Genomic DNA, 14803 nt, shown 5'->3' with positions numbered 1-14803 from the left:
ATTCCATGTGTGGCCATATTTGTGGCTCACCATTCAGCAGTGAAGGGGCGGCCACTTGGTCCAGCCTGCGTGGAAGGGGCAGGGGCTGAGAGCCAAGGCAAAGCACAACATCTTATTGTAACACTTTTGACATACTCATTTTTTCAAACCTAAAAACCCCAACCTTAAATGTACAGGTTTTTGAAGTGAATTACCAAATAATATGTGCAACTGGCATAATCATCTAATGCCTCAGCTTCCATCTCCCGTTCCCTGACCCAACCACGTCGGGCTCGGGGGCTCGGTTTACTTGCGTCAAACCTCGCCGATTGGGCGGTCCTGCTCACTTCAGATTCTCCCCAGTACACCTCTGCTCTTGCTACTGTCCTCTCTAAAACCTTCAATGACTCCCCACTGCCTGAACAATAAAGTTCAAACTCTCTGGCATGGCTCAGGACCTGGCAAGGGATAGAAGTACACTCAGAAGTTGTACACTGGGGAGAACATAAGCAAGGGAGTATTTACAAAAGTGCAGGCAGGTTTAGAGAAAGCAACAGGAGATGGTGAATCACAGGAGGGGGGAGCTGCCAACAGATGGAATCCCCTATCCCCATGCCCCCAGGAGGAGAAGGGGCAGGGGGACCTGCCAGTGACTGGTATACCCAGAGCTGAAGCTGTGGCTTCTCTATCAGAATGGAAAGCAGGGAGGGAAAGCAGAAGGGAAGCAAATGTCAGGGTGGGGTGTACTCTAACTAAACTCTCCTCCTCCGTCTGATTTCCCATCGCCTCAGCCTAAGCAGGAGACAGAGGACAAGAGACCACTGAAGCAGCCCACGAGATCAGTCTCACAGACAGAACAGTCTCCTGTGAAGACACAGGACACACCCCCCTGGGTTCCTGGCTCAGCCCATAACTGCCCACCTACCTCCAGGCACTCCCACTCCAGGCTGTCCACCTCACTTTGGTCAAGAAATCTCTCTGGGGGACCTGGGGGGCTCAGTTGGTTAAGCGTCTGACTTCGACTCAGGTCATGATCTATCTCATGGTTCCTGGGTTCAAGCCCCACATGGGGCTCTCTGGTGTCAGCACGGAGCCTTCTTTGGAATCTCTGTCTCTGTCTCTCTCAGTCTCTCTCAAAAATAAATAAACATTAATAAATAAATAAATAAAATGTTTAAAAAAAAAAAGAAATCTCTCTAAAACTCAGACCCGATCACACAGCTCCCTCTAGGAAAACCTTCTTCACTATCCACCCAGCAAGTCCAAGCTCCGTAGTGAGCCCCTACGACCTGTTACGAGCTGACTCAGTTCACCACCTCGCTCACCATAACTTTATGAATGCAAGTGTTTGGTTCATCACAAACCCCTTCAAGTGACATCCTCTGTCCCTGGATGCTGCCACAGAGAGGGCCTGGCTGCCAAGGAATCCACCGTTTTCAGCTTTCAAAGACTTGGAGCTAGGCTCTGGTTGAGTGGTCAGCTGTGCCTCCTGGGACCAGCAGAGGGCACCCTGACATTGAATGCCTTCGAATGGCCAAGCCTCTGGAGACCACATCCCGGGAGGGGGGCTGCTGGAGCTCTGAATTCAGCATGGCGCCTGAAGGCAAGAACTTTGCAGAAAGCTTAGAATCCTGCTTTCAAACTTCTTTTTTACTGCAGGCTGTTTGGAAATCCATTTTACCTTGCAACCCAGTTCATACATACATGTAAATTTATTGTCCACTTGTATTGCTAATTTACCAAATTCTGACTGATGGAATTTCATAATGAAATGAATTTTCAAAAAATAAAAAATAGTTTAACAACATTAAATTTAGTTAATCAAAGTGGACCTTTGTTGCTTATACCTTCCAGCAAATTAGTGTTTTAAATAATTTGCTTTTATATAACTGAAGCCTTTCTTGGCAAAATATTCAGATTTTTAGTTACCGAATACATGACACTCTTTAAAATGTAGGTAACAGGGGTGCCTGGGTGGCGCAGTCGGTTAAGCATCCGACTTCAGCCAGGTCACGATCTCGCGGTCCGTGAGTTCAAGCCCCGCGTCGGGCTCTGGGCTGATGGCTCAGAGCCTGGAGCCTGCTTCCCATTCTGTGTCTCCCTCTCTCTCTGCCCCTTCCCCGTTCATGCTCTGTCTCTCTCTGTCCCCAAAATAAATAAACGTTGAAAAAAAAATTTTTTTTTAAATAAATAAAATGTAGGTAACAGAGGCACCTGGGTGGCTCAGTTGGTCAAGCTTACGACTTGTGATTTCAGCGCAGGTAATGATCTCACAGTTCATGGGTTCAAGCCCTGCACTGGGCTCTGCACTGACAGTGTGGAGCCTGCTTGGGATTCTCTCTCTCTGCCCCTCCCCTGCTTGTGTTCTCTCTCTCTCTCTCTCTCCCTCTCCCCCCAGCCCCCGCCAAATCAATAAATACACTTTTTTAAGATGTAGGGTAACAAAATATTATGACAATTTGACTGTGTAAGGTCATAAAGGCCTACAGCCTCCTTAAAATGAAACACCTGATTTTCATGAGTTACTTATTTTCTCAGGAAAAGGGTGTGTGAAATTTTAATGAAAACTAGAAACGTATCTGATTCACAAGTCATTCAGATAAAAATGACTGTAGGGATTTGTAGGGATAAAACTGCCATCAAATCTACAACATGTTAAAAGATAAACTGAGAATTTATTTGAGCAGAAATTACTTCGAATCAAACAGTATCCAATCCCGCAGATAGAAAGGAGCTCTGAGGAGCTGTGCAAAATGAAAGACTTTCATAGGCAGAAGGGAGTGGAAACAGGGAAATCAAAGTTGGCAGAAAATCAGGTTGGTTATTGATTGCTGCAAGGTTACTTTCCCATAGGGGACTGTGGGGGTCTCAGGCGGATTAGCTAGCCACTGCTGATCAGGTGACTCCCGACTGACTGGGTTTTTTTCACTCCTGGTTTCAGATTCCATTTCAGGGAGAGTTGAGACTGTAATTGAGCCTCAGTTTGGTGACCTGGGGCTTAGAATGAACAACTCTGGTTTGGGCCCAGTACCTTGTTTTATAGGAGACACAATAACAATGATCTCATATTTGGATTCATGCTCCAAATAATTATCTTCCTTAGTTTGCATGAAAGAGATACCACCAAGAGCAGGAAACAAACTATGGGGACGCCTTGCAAGTGAATGGAGATTCCCAAAGTGTCTACAAATGCAAAATAAGAAACAATGATTTTGTGAGCTTGGCTACAACTGGAGCTAGTCACAAAATGATGCAGTTAATAGTTAAAGGCAAATCCCTCACACAGCCTGTGTGAAAACTGTTACTGTTTGAGACCAATGGAGCAAAATGAAAAGCTTCCATTCTCAAATGATAACTACCAATAGAATATTAACTTCAATTTATCATTTCAGACTGGGGTGCCTAGGTAGCTCAGTCGGTTAAGCATCCGACTTCAGCTCAGGTCATGACCTCGTGGTTCGGGAGTTCGAGCCCCAAGTCGGGCTCTGTGCTGACAGCTCCAGAGCCTGGAGCCTGCTTCGGATTCTGTGTCTCCCTCGCTCTCTGCCCCTCCCCCACTCACACTCTGTCTCTCTCTGTTGTTCAAAAACAGGTCCAGGTACAGACATGACTTACTGGGAGGTTTCTCCCAATCTGAAGACCTGTGAACTAAAGAGACAAGTTATCTGTCCACACTGACCCAACATGCAATGGTGAATAGGCATACAGTGGCCACATGAGATCTTCCTGTTAAAAGGAGACCGTCTAGACATACATAGCATTCCCTGGTTCATAGCAGTTCGGAAGTCCAGCTGGGAACATATCACCAATTCCTTGACTAGGGACCCGCCCTGTGCCCCAGGAGCAGGTTCTAGCCCTAGACTATCAGTTCTACCCTCTAAGTCATCTTTCCTTTTCCATATGGAACAGCCCATGTTTGCAGCACAGCAGTTTTCTCAGCCTGCTTCCTTCCTGCCCATTGACAGCTGGAGGTCTGTGTTAGTTTCCTATCACTGCTGTAAAAGAAGCACCACAAACTTCATAACTTAAACAACTCAAACATGATCTTACAGTTCTGGAGGTCAGAGGTGGAAAACAGGTCCCACTGGGCCAAAATCAAGATGTTGGCATGCTCTCTCTGGAGGCTCTAGGGGAGAATCGTTGCCTTGCCTTTTCCAGCTTCTAGGAGTCACCTGTGTTCCATGTCTCCCTTCCACCTTCAAAGACAGCAATGGCTAGTTGAGTCTTTTTATTTTTTTAAGTGTATTTATTTTGAGAGAGAAAGCAAGTTGGGGAAGGGCAGAGAGAGGGAGAGACAGAATCCCAAACAGGCTCCGCACTGTCAGTGCAGAGCCCGACACAGGGCTTGAACTCACAAACTGTAAGATCATGACCTGAGCCAAGAGTCAGACGTTTAACCCACTGAGCCACCCTTAACCTAATCACACCTGCAGACCCTTTTTGCCACGTAAGGTAACATATTCACAAATTCTGGGATTAGGATGTAATCTTTGGGGCCATTATTTTTATTGTATTTATATATATTATTATATTATATATAATTTATATATTATTTATTATATTTATATATTATATTATATATTTAGTATATAGATATAGATATAGATATATAGATATAACATTTATATAACATTTTATATGTTAAGGCCCCTCTTTATTTTTTACTTCTCTGTCCCTTTCAGTCCAATCTACTTTAATTCTTTTAAAAATGTTTTGCATTCTCAATTTAGAATCAATTCCATTAGGGGAAAAACACACCTACATTTCTTTTCAAGACAGTTTTCTCTACCTTGTGTTACCTGTGAGGCTTCTGGTTCTTAAAGGACCTTTCAGGCATGCCCTAAATCTCTCTGAGGTCTTACAATTTCCCACTGGTGTGCAAGAATACATATTTTAGGAGACAGGACGTAAAAACTACCAGTCCTCTTTTATCAAAAAGACGGGAGATAACAAGTTAGTGTGAATGTGGAGAAAAGGGAACACTTTTACACTATTGTTGGGAATGTAAAATGGCACAGCCATTATGGAAAACAGTATGGTGGTTCCTCAAAAAAAGTAAAAACCAAATCCCACTCCTGGGTACGTATCGGAAGGAATTGAAATCAGGATCTTGAAGAGACACACCCATGTTCATTGCAGCATTATTCACAATAGCTAAGATATGGAAGTAACCTGAATGCCTATAAATGGATGAGTGAATTAAGAAGATGTGGTATACATATACAATGGAATAGTATTCAACCATGAGAAAGATGGAAAACTTGCCATTTGCAACAACATGGATGGACACTGAGGGCATTATGCTAAGTGAGATAAGTCAGACAGAACAAATACTATATGATATCTCTTGCACGTAGAATCTGAAAAACCAAAAACCTGAACTTGCAAAAACAAAGAGTAGAATGGTTACCAGTGGGGAAACTGGGGAGATGTTATTTAAGGGGACAAATTTGTAACTCATAGATAATCAAGTTCTAGAAATCTAATGCACAACATAGTGATTATAATCAACAATACTATATTATAAACTTGAAAGTTGCTAACAGACCAGATCCTAACTGCTCCCAATATAAAAAAAAGAAATTATGATTATGTGATATGATAAAGGAGTGTTAGCTAAATACTGCAGTAATTATACTATAAAATATAAATGTATCAAACACATTGTACCTTTACACGGTATTATGTATCAATTATATCTCAATTAAAAAAAAAGTTGCCCATCCTTAAGACCTGGGAGTGGCCAGGAATGGCAAAATTCTACTTCATTCTAGTAAATATTGGTTAAGCAATCACAGAGCCCACCCAGAGTCAAGGGGAGGAAACACTGACCATCCCTCTCATGGAGAAGAATGTCAAATAATTTGCAATATATTTAATCTGCTCTACCAAGGAGCTATGGACTAATTGTTACTTTCATTATTTCACATCAATCCACTCCCATTTTATTGCTCTTGATGAGGCAATAGTAAGAATGGCAGCTGGGTTCCAAGATCTAGATCAAGTATCCTGACCTCCAGAGGAGTGGAAGAACTGTGGAAGTTGCTGGTCTTTGAAGGCCTGGACTCAGAAACTGGCAATCCTTCATTTCTGTCATATTCTATTGATCAATCACAGAACCTGCATTGACTCAAGAAGAGTGCACATAAATGCCATCTTTCAGTGAGGGAAATGTCAAGGAATTTGCATTTATTTTTAATCTGTCATAGTCTGCCTTATTTCTCTTCCTCACTTATGCAAAATACACATATACCCACCCAAGGGCTCCCAACGTCTCATCCAGTTAAGGCATCAGCTTGATGTCCAGGACCTCATCATCTAAATCAGGGAAACTATGGCCTGCCCACGCATTTACACATTGTGTATGGCTGCATTTGTGCTACAGAGGCACAGCTGAGTAGTCATGACAGGGGCCATATGGCCTGTGAAACAGGAAAGATTTACTGTCTGGCCCTTTACAGAACAAGTTACGCATCCCTGGTCTAAATCATCTCCCAGTGGGATTTCCAAAGGACTCTGGAGTCAGAATAGTCAAAGAAAAAAACAAGGTCAGGAAAGTAGTTCTTCTGCTGATACAAACTTGTAAACATGACTCATCTTGTATCAGAAAATCTAGGAGGGGAGCTTAACTGCTATCAGAAACTGTATTGCCTGATGGTGCAAACTCTTTCCAATTAGGAGCCCAACCCTATAGCACAATGACTCTTCATCCTGGCCATACGTTAAAATCACTTGGGAGCTTTCAAAAAATACCAATGCCTGGGCACCTGCCAAACCAATTGAGGCAGTCACTGGGGATGGGACCCAGATCTGTAATTTTAAAGCTCCTCAGGTGACCTAAAGTCAGTAGGTGACACGAAGAGGGTACAAACCATAGATCCATGCTAATGGTGTCATGTTTATGGAGTCAGAAACAAGGCTATGTTTGTTTATGTTTATATATAATTATATAGTATAAATGCTAATCCACAAGATAATCCTACCACATCAATCACATTTTATATGTGTTGCTCGAAGTAGACTCAATCATCAGTCCTATATGTGGGCTCATACCCTCTCCCGTGCAAAACCTGAATTCAACCACTGATGTTTGGTCATCTTCCCTATCAGAGGTGGCACAGGGACAACTTCCTTGTCTAGAACTGTCCCTCACCCCCATTTCCCATAGGCTGGCTGGCCAACTGAATCCCTAAACCCCCTATAGTCGGGCAGATCCTTGATCACTGCTGCAGTTCGTCCTTCTCACTCAGACAGGCTCCACAGAGGTGGGCACAACCCCTTTGAATTTTCCTCAAGACTCCTGCCATCTCTATACCCTTCCTGACACAAAGCTGCTGCTCCTGGGTGCTTCCTGCCTCACCCCATCATCAGCACCCTTTCACTGTCCTCACCATCGGTCCAGCTGGTGCCCAACACAGCAGAGATCCATGCCACCTGGGCATTGCTGATGTCATGGGCCCACCAGTGAAAGAGTGCAGAAGAGACGGTTATCAATACTAATACTACTACTAATAATAATGAACTTTCATTGAATCCCTTCTTATTCCTCATATCAATCCTATGTAAGATAATTTTTATTATCCCCATTTTACTGGTGGGCAAAATGAAATTGGAGAAGTTTAGTAACTTGTTCAGATTGCAAACAACTGAACAGAAATTTGGCCCAAATGGAGTCTGACCCCAGAGTGGTGTGGTTAGTTACCAATGTTCCCTTACGAACGGGTCAATGAGTTGGAGTGAAAAACTAATGAGAGAAATACATATTGCCTGAGCCCAATGGGCAAAGTGGGGATTCAAGGCTGGTGAACTGAGGTATGTTCACTACTCACAATCTCTGGTACTGTTTTTCAGGAATAAAAATCAAATCCATAACCTTAGCTATGCATACTATTCGAGACCCGAACCAGTAAATTCTGGTTCTAGAAGGCAGGGTGCTCAAAGCAGTTCCAGACAAAAGCACCACAATCCCAGGTGACTCTCCACCTTGCTTTATTCAGCAGAAATGGTTCTCGTTCTCTCTCACTTCCCACCTGGCCTGTATAAAGCCCCTCTCCCCATGCAGCCCTCAGCCACTCTCTTCTCTGGGATGGGCAAAGGACTGCCGCCTGGGGAACAGCCTCGAAGACCAGCTAGTGGTGGGCAACAGTGGATGGCCCCAAAGGGGTTCTGGATCTAAAAGAAGCTTACGTGGAAGGGTTGGAAGGAAGAAGGAGCCAGAGGGAGAAGGAAATTCCAAGAGTCGGAATGTTCTTGGCTCCTGGGCCAACTCAGGTGTAAGAATTTGACGACGGTGCTAAAGGAAAGAGGGTGTTGTACCAGAAATGTCAAGAGAAACAAAAAGATCATTTTTCTACGACTATGGCTGACCCAGTTTTCTGACTTTTTCCACAGACCTTTTATATATCAACTTCACACTCAGAAAAGCTCGTACCAAGAAAGATCACTTTTTTTTTCATTGTCTCTAAAGGAGAGCCCTGTCCCTCCTGTGATAGAGTCAAAGAGCCAAAGCATCCCTCATTGCAAAGGAAGTAAGAGATGTGGGAAAGAAATGTCCCCTGTCCCCCCAATTCAGAGAGGTGGGAAGCCTGACTGCTAAGGCTGAAAACCCAAACTTTAGCAAAGATTGCCTGATCTTTCCTTTTTTCCTTCACAAAGTAGCCTGGCTACCAAATAAATTCTCCTTTGTATTTCAGAAAAAGAACGTCAAAGAACTGAACTCACTGAACAATGAGGATCCCTTCACCTTCCTTAAGGAACAGTTTGGTTCCTGTTTCACTTTGGAGTCAGCTGTGCATCCCAGATACTTTGTCTATACTTCCAACATACACACAGACAACCTGTGGGAGTGAGGAAAGATCTAGGGAAAGAAAAAAACACTCAATTCAAATTTGAAAACACCGATATGAATCTCAATACAGGAGGAGACTGAATACACAAACATCTGAGACAACAGAACTCAAACCCTCAGCTTCTATAGCAATGGGCCCAGAGTCAGAAGTGTTCAATGGCTGCCAGCTTTTCTATTTTTGTCCTCACTTCCAACTCAGGACCAACCAGAGAAAGCCGACTACGCTCTTCAAACCAAGCACCTAGGGTGCCCCAGCTCCAGCATCCAAGACCAACAACTCCAGTCAATAGGCACCTTTTTCACCATAAAGCTTACCCACTCTTCTGTCTGCCTTCGAATCACTGCCAAATGCAAGTGATGGAGGCTTGACTCCTTTGCTACAGCAAACTCTGAATAAATAGCTGCTGTGTGTTCTTTGAGTAGTCTTCATGATGAGACCTTCTCTAAAGTCCGGATATAGAAGGGAAGCCATTTTAGATTTCTAAGTCAGCATGACTGTACATAAACTTTGTTCCAACCAAAAGCCTGATTTATGGCCCATCAAATACACATTGTACACCTGCCTTGTAAATGCACAGCCTAAGGGAAACCACCTTGCCCTTAAGATCTCTATCTCCCTGCATTCCTTGACATTAAAACCTGTGCTTCCTGCCTATATGTTAACCTGTTATCTTTTGGGCTTTTGTAAGCTGTAAAAAAGAATATAGCCCTGTAAAAACAGTTCATTCTCCAGAGCACGTTTTTCCCTGCGAAGAGGGTGTTTCCCAGGCAACTGTCCTAACTTAGGCTCAAATAAAACTCTCTTTCTTTAGAGATGCTAAAAGGTTTGTTCATTTTGTGTCAACATTTATCTCTATAGACAATAGCAAATAATAACATAGCTTCCCCCCCATAACATGCTGTCTTCACCCAGCAAGCATGTGGGCTTTGCTTTCAGTGTCATTTGTCCTTTTATTTTTTTAAATGTATGTATTTAAAATCAAGTGAGTTATCATACAGCATAGCATTGATTTCAGGAATAAAACCCAGTGATTCATGACTTACATATGACACCCAGTGCTCATCCCAACAAGTGCCCTCCTCAATGCCCATCACCCATTAGGTCCATCCCCCCACCCAATGCCCCTCCAGCAACCCTCAGTTTGTTCTCTGTATTTAAGAGTCACTGGTGGTTTGCCTCCCTCTCCGTTTTTATCTGATTTTTTTCCTTTCCTTCCCTTATGTTCATCTATTTTGTTTCTTAAATTCCACAGATGAGTGAAAGCACATGGTATTTGTCTTTCTCTGACTTATTTCACTTAGCATAATACACTCTAGTTCCATACATATTGTTGCCAATGGCAAGATTTCATTCTTTTTGGTCATTGAGTGATATTCCATTATATATATAATATATATATAATAAAATATATATACCATACCATACTATACATACCATACCATACATACACCATATCTTCTTTATCCATTCATCAGTCGATGGGCATTTGGGCTCTTTCCATACTTTGGTTATCGTTGATAGTGCTGCTATAAATTTTGGGGTGCACACAACCCTCTGAATCAGCATTTTTGTAAAGTGTATGTCATTTGGGCTATAAAAAGTAGAGTGTGGTTAATTACAAAGTTCTAGGTGAAATAAATTTCTGGGAAGTGATGATCTCAGTGCCTGTGGGTTTGCTGCCTTCCTAAACATGCCCAACCTCACCCAGGTGCTTCTGTTTTTCGAGATATAGCCAGGCTCTACTGGTTATCTCCTCCAGGAGGCCAGCCTGGACAATGCAAGCTCTGTAATAAGTGATCGTGTAGATGCTGGATGAATTCTAGGAAAGTTGGTCCAGCTGCAGGTGCATCGAGAGAGGTCCAGTGGGGTCCAGGGTCCAAGGGGTATGGCAAGGTACTGTCTTTGAGTCCCCCGTGGGGGAGGATGGTGCAGTGGGTGTGAACAGGTGGGAGGAACCAATAACAAAGAACCTGGAGAAGCTGCTTGTGGGAAACCTGAAGGCAGGCACAGGTCCCTCATGACTCATCAGGGTTTAGGTTCAAAGCAAGGCAAAGTCCAGATGCTAAAGTGGGGTTAGGCTGCCAGGCAGGCAATCAGGATAGGAACTCAGGAGGCAGGTACAAATTTGGGGGCAGGGGAGGTTGGAGGCTTATATGGGTTTGGTTTTTTCCTAGGCTGCATGTAACAGATCTAATGGTTAAAGTCTGGGTGATCCCTACCTGCTCAAAAATTGTGATCTGCACTGGGAAAACCTAGTGAAAATCTGGAGTCTGGAGGTTGGTGCCTCCTTTTGTTCTGTTGTTGATCTTTCCTCTTGTATACTTTTTTTTTTATTAAAAAAAAATTTTTTAACATTTATTTATTTTTGAGAGACAGAGAAAGAGCATGAGCAAAGGAGGGGCAAGAGAGAGAAGGAGACACAGAACTTGAAGCAGGCTCCAAGCTATCAGCACAGAGACATGGGGCTCGAACTCATAAACCACGAGATCACGACCTGAGCCGAAGTCGGATGCTTAACCGACTGAGCCACCCAGGTGCCCCTCCACTCGTATCCTTTAGAAAGGCAAACCCTGTTTGTATCATCTTAAGACCAAAGCCACCAGGTTACTGAAACACTATGCCTTTCCTTTAGAATTCAGTGAGCTACGCTATTACTTTGTAACTGAAAATCTTGATACACAATTAGCTTACTCATTTGATTTACCTGCTGATACAGAGTCCAAAACAACATGACTAATATCTAAAAATTAAAGTGACTTGATGAATAGCCAGATTTAACAATTCAATTGACTTTTTCTTTGACTACAACCCGAAGAGAATGTATAATCAACATTACTTTGTAGTTACAATATTTTCAAGAATTCTCCACTTTGTATGGTAGCGTAAGTACTTAACTAATATTTAATGTGTTTTGTTTGTATTTATTTTCATTTTGGGAGTTCTAGTGACTGACACCTCTTGTTTGACAGTGGCATCGAGCCACCGATGTATGTTGTGAGAGGTCCTTCAATTTCATTATGCAGCCTTGAGATAATTCGGAATGGGCTCAGATGAGATCATAAATATCCTTAGTCTGATACTGGCTGGAAGACGGACCGGACCTAACTCTTAAGGGACCATGCCTGATACACTGGAATAAATATACTTATATATTTATTCTTGAAGGACCATCCTTCATAAAGATGTGGGGCCCCACATCTTATCTACTATGAAAGCAGCCACTTTGTAGCTTCTATGGCCCATGCATTAACAGTTGGCTTTCTCAGCCCTGCGGAGCTCCAATAAATAAATAAATAAATAAATAAATAAATAAAATTTTTAAAAAGAAAGAAAAAAAGGAGGAGGCATGATTTGCAGTGAACTTAGATTGCAGGCGGCAGACCAGCCCCCTTCCTTAGCAAAGCAGTGTTTTCCCTCCATCTTGTTTGCTATCTGGTGAGTGCTGGTCTAAGTCCATCTTTCTCTTAAAGGGTTTTGCTGACTGAGCCAGGAAGTAATTAGCACATACTAACATTATGAAATTCGCCTTGCTTTTCCTCTCCTTGGCAGTCTTTAGTAATATGTAGGCTACGGCTACAGTTCCACAAAGCAGATCAGGGGCCAGGATCTGCTTTGGGGCTTTGTAAAGAATACAGCAGTTTCTCTTCCCAGATTTCCAAGGAAGAGCTCCCTCCCACTCCCACCCATCCCCAGAGAACTGGTTGTCAAACATTTGCCAGCACATTGCTAGGTGTGTGTCTGCTGGGATGGGGGTGGGGCGTGGCAGTTGGGCGAGCCAGACAATCCACTGGAATGTGGGAAGAAACCACTAAAGGTCAGTTCCTATTTTATTTAGTCTTTGTGAACTTTCTACTTTTGTGTAAGTTTCATAATGGACTAATGCCCATATTTCAAAACGGAGTGCCCTCAGTTTTGTTTCATTGATTGGGGTCACTAGGATCCAAAATGCTTGGAGGGCACCACTCCTAAGGCTATTATCTCTGTGCAGTTAACTCATTGCCAAGCAGAGTACAGGATGGATAAGGGTCTTCTCCTTCTATTCCCAAGACACATTCCTCTTGCCTTCACCTGCCTCACTCTACCCCAGGATCTTGGATGGGGGCAGGAGGAGTGACCAGCTATGAAAGGAACCTCTGATTAGGGTGCTTCTGTTCTTGCTACAGATTAAATTCCCTGAGATTGCCCTTTTACAGGCAATCCTTTCTAGCCCACATGCAAGGGTCTCAGCCCTAGCCCTCTACCTTCCTGTGGCCTCAAACATCACAGCCCACTCAAAATTTCTCCCACTCCAAGTCTTTCTGCCTTATAAGCAATTTAGCATGTAAACACTATGGGTTTAAAACCCGATGTAAACACATGGGTTATCCATTTTCACAGATAGGTTCAATCCAAATTCCCATCACTTACTACTTTAGGACCTAGGAAAAGTAACTGTATCTCTCTAAACTTCCTCATCTGTGAGAAGGGGGTAATAATAGCACCTCCCTGGAGGGGGTATTGGGAGGATTAAAATGCTTATTCAAGCGAGTAGCACTTAGCCAGGTATCTGAGCCATATAAAAGACTCAGAACATGTTGATCTTTATTCTTCTTAACACTCTTTCCTGCAGCCTGTCACTGGGGGCATCATGCTGTCAGCAAAGCCTTGTCTAAGGACAGATCCTTAGAGGGCCAGGGGAAGAGTAGAGTGGGGTGGGCGAGAAACTAGGTAGGAAGTACCTAGGAGCCTACACAGGAAATCATCTGATGGGTGACATTTTAGGACCATGGACGCCTGGTCCCCGCTGCCCTGAGATTCCGGTTGGTCTGGGGAGACACCCACACATGCTCTGTACGTTGCATGTCCAGCACTAGCTTTGGGCTGTCTTCCTCTTAAATATTTCCAAAGCCTGTCCTTCTTTTACTTCTCTTTCCCTCCCATCGCACCCTGAGTCGCGCCCCCCATCATCTCACACTGAGGCTTGTGCCGGATCCTCCTCGTTAACTGGTGTTCTCGCACATCATTCCTGGCCTGACCCGCGTTCTTCAGACTCCCTTCTCAAGGCCACATCAGAGGTGTCCGTGTTTTACTGTGCTAGTAATTATCTCCTCTGGGGAGTCCGTTCTCAAACAACAGCGGGAGCAACAGGAGCGGCAATAGCGCCTGAGGCAACCTCCCTCGCAGAGTCGCGGGGGGGCGGGCCGTGGGCCTGTGTGCGCTCACCTCCGGTTTACCAGCGAGGAGGTCACCCGCACTAGACCTGGGACTCAGGCTGAGTGAGGCCTTCCGACTCTGCCTGTGCAGAGGATGGTGACGGGGAGCCTTAAACCTGACTTGGGCAGACAGCGGTCACAGTACCTTTAAATTCCAGCACCTGTCACCAATACTGCCTGTGTCACCTGGGGCAGGCAGCCTCCCTCACGCCTTTGGTTTCCGCCCTTGAATTTTCTTAAGGTTATTGTGAGATTCACGCAGTAGCCTGTGATCTAGATCTGTGAGGGCAGCCAAGGCACACTCCGCGGTGAGGGTTTCGCGTGCGCCCTCTGCTGGTCAAGTTTCTGTTTTTCGTAAATTCTTTGAGAAGGTCCGGCTTGCCAGCCTCATGGCAAAGGTCAGAAGAAGGACATGGAAGAGTCCTAGGCTCAAAACCTTTCTTCTCCTGGACCACTCAGTGATATGTGTTCCCTACACCTCTCTGGAAAGCCCGAGGCCCACCCAGGGTTCATCTTTCTTTCATTCGTTTCCACAAAGGAAAAGCCTTTGGCCTCATCCCAGCACCCTTAGGTACCCGCAGCCTCTGATCCTCTGACGCCCCTACGAGAACATCGTGGCACCAGCCTCGTGCCCACCCTCATCTGTCGCCACCCTCATTGGTTCACCCAGGGGCCTTACTTGAATAGGGAGAGCTTTGTGAGGTGAGGCTCATGTCTGGCTCCAAGGGGCTTCTGTCCAAGTCTGGAATCAGAGACAGTGAGGTTAGCACATGACAATTGGGA

The 14803-nt window shown here is 44.2% G+C and overlaps 1 protein-coding gene across 3 annotated transcripts in view; it reads right to left on the bottom strand.

Annotated features, from left to right (window-relative positions):
• Positions 1 to 14803, bottom strand: part of IL36G (interleukin 36 gamma) — a 163068-nt gene that overhangs the window by 21709 nt on the left and 126556 nt on the right. For 2 of the 3 annotated variants that reach the window (XM_040496769.1, XM_040496771.1), the window contains one exon: positions 14700 to 14762. In XM_040496769.1, coding sequence (XP_040352703.1) covers positions 14700 to 14762 — 63 coding nt within the window. Of the gene's footprint in view, positions 1 to 8700; positions 8837 to 9142; positions 9911 to 14699; positions 14763 to 14803 lie in introns of those variants that run through there. The other variant, XM_040496773.1, reaches the window with a different exon arrangement.

Source organism: Herpailurus yagouaroundi, unplaced genomic scaffold, assembly GCF_014898765.1.
Source record: "Herpailurus yagouaroundi ecotype Mexico unplaced genomic scaffold, PumYag 188, whole genome shotgun sequence".
NCBI classification, from domain to species: Eukaryota; Metazoa; Chordata; class Mammalia; order Carnivora; family Felidae; genus Herpailurus; species Herpailurus yagouaroundi.
The sequence above is the reverse complement of the archived record's forward strand: the minus strand, read 5'-3'. Positions and strand labels throughout refer to the sequence as shown.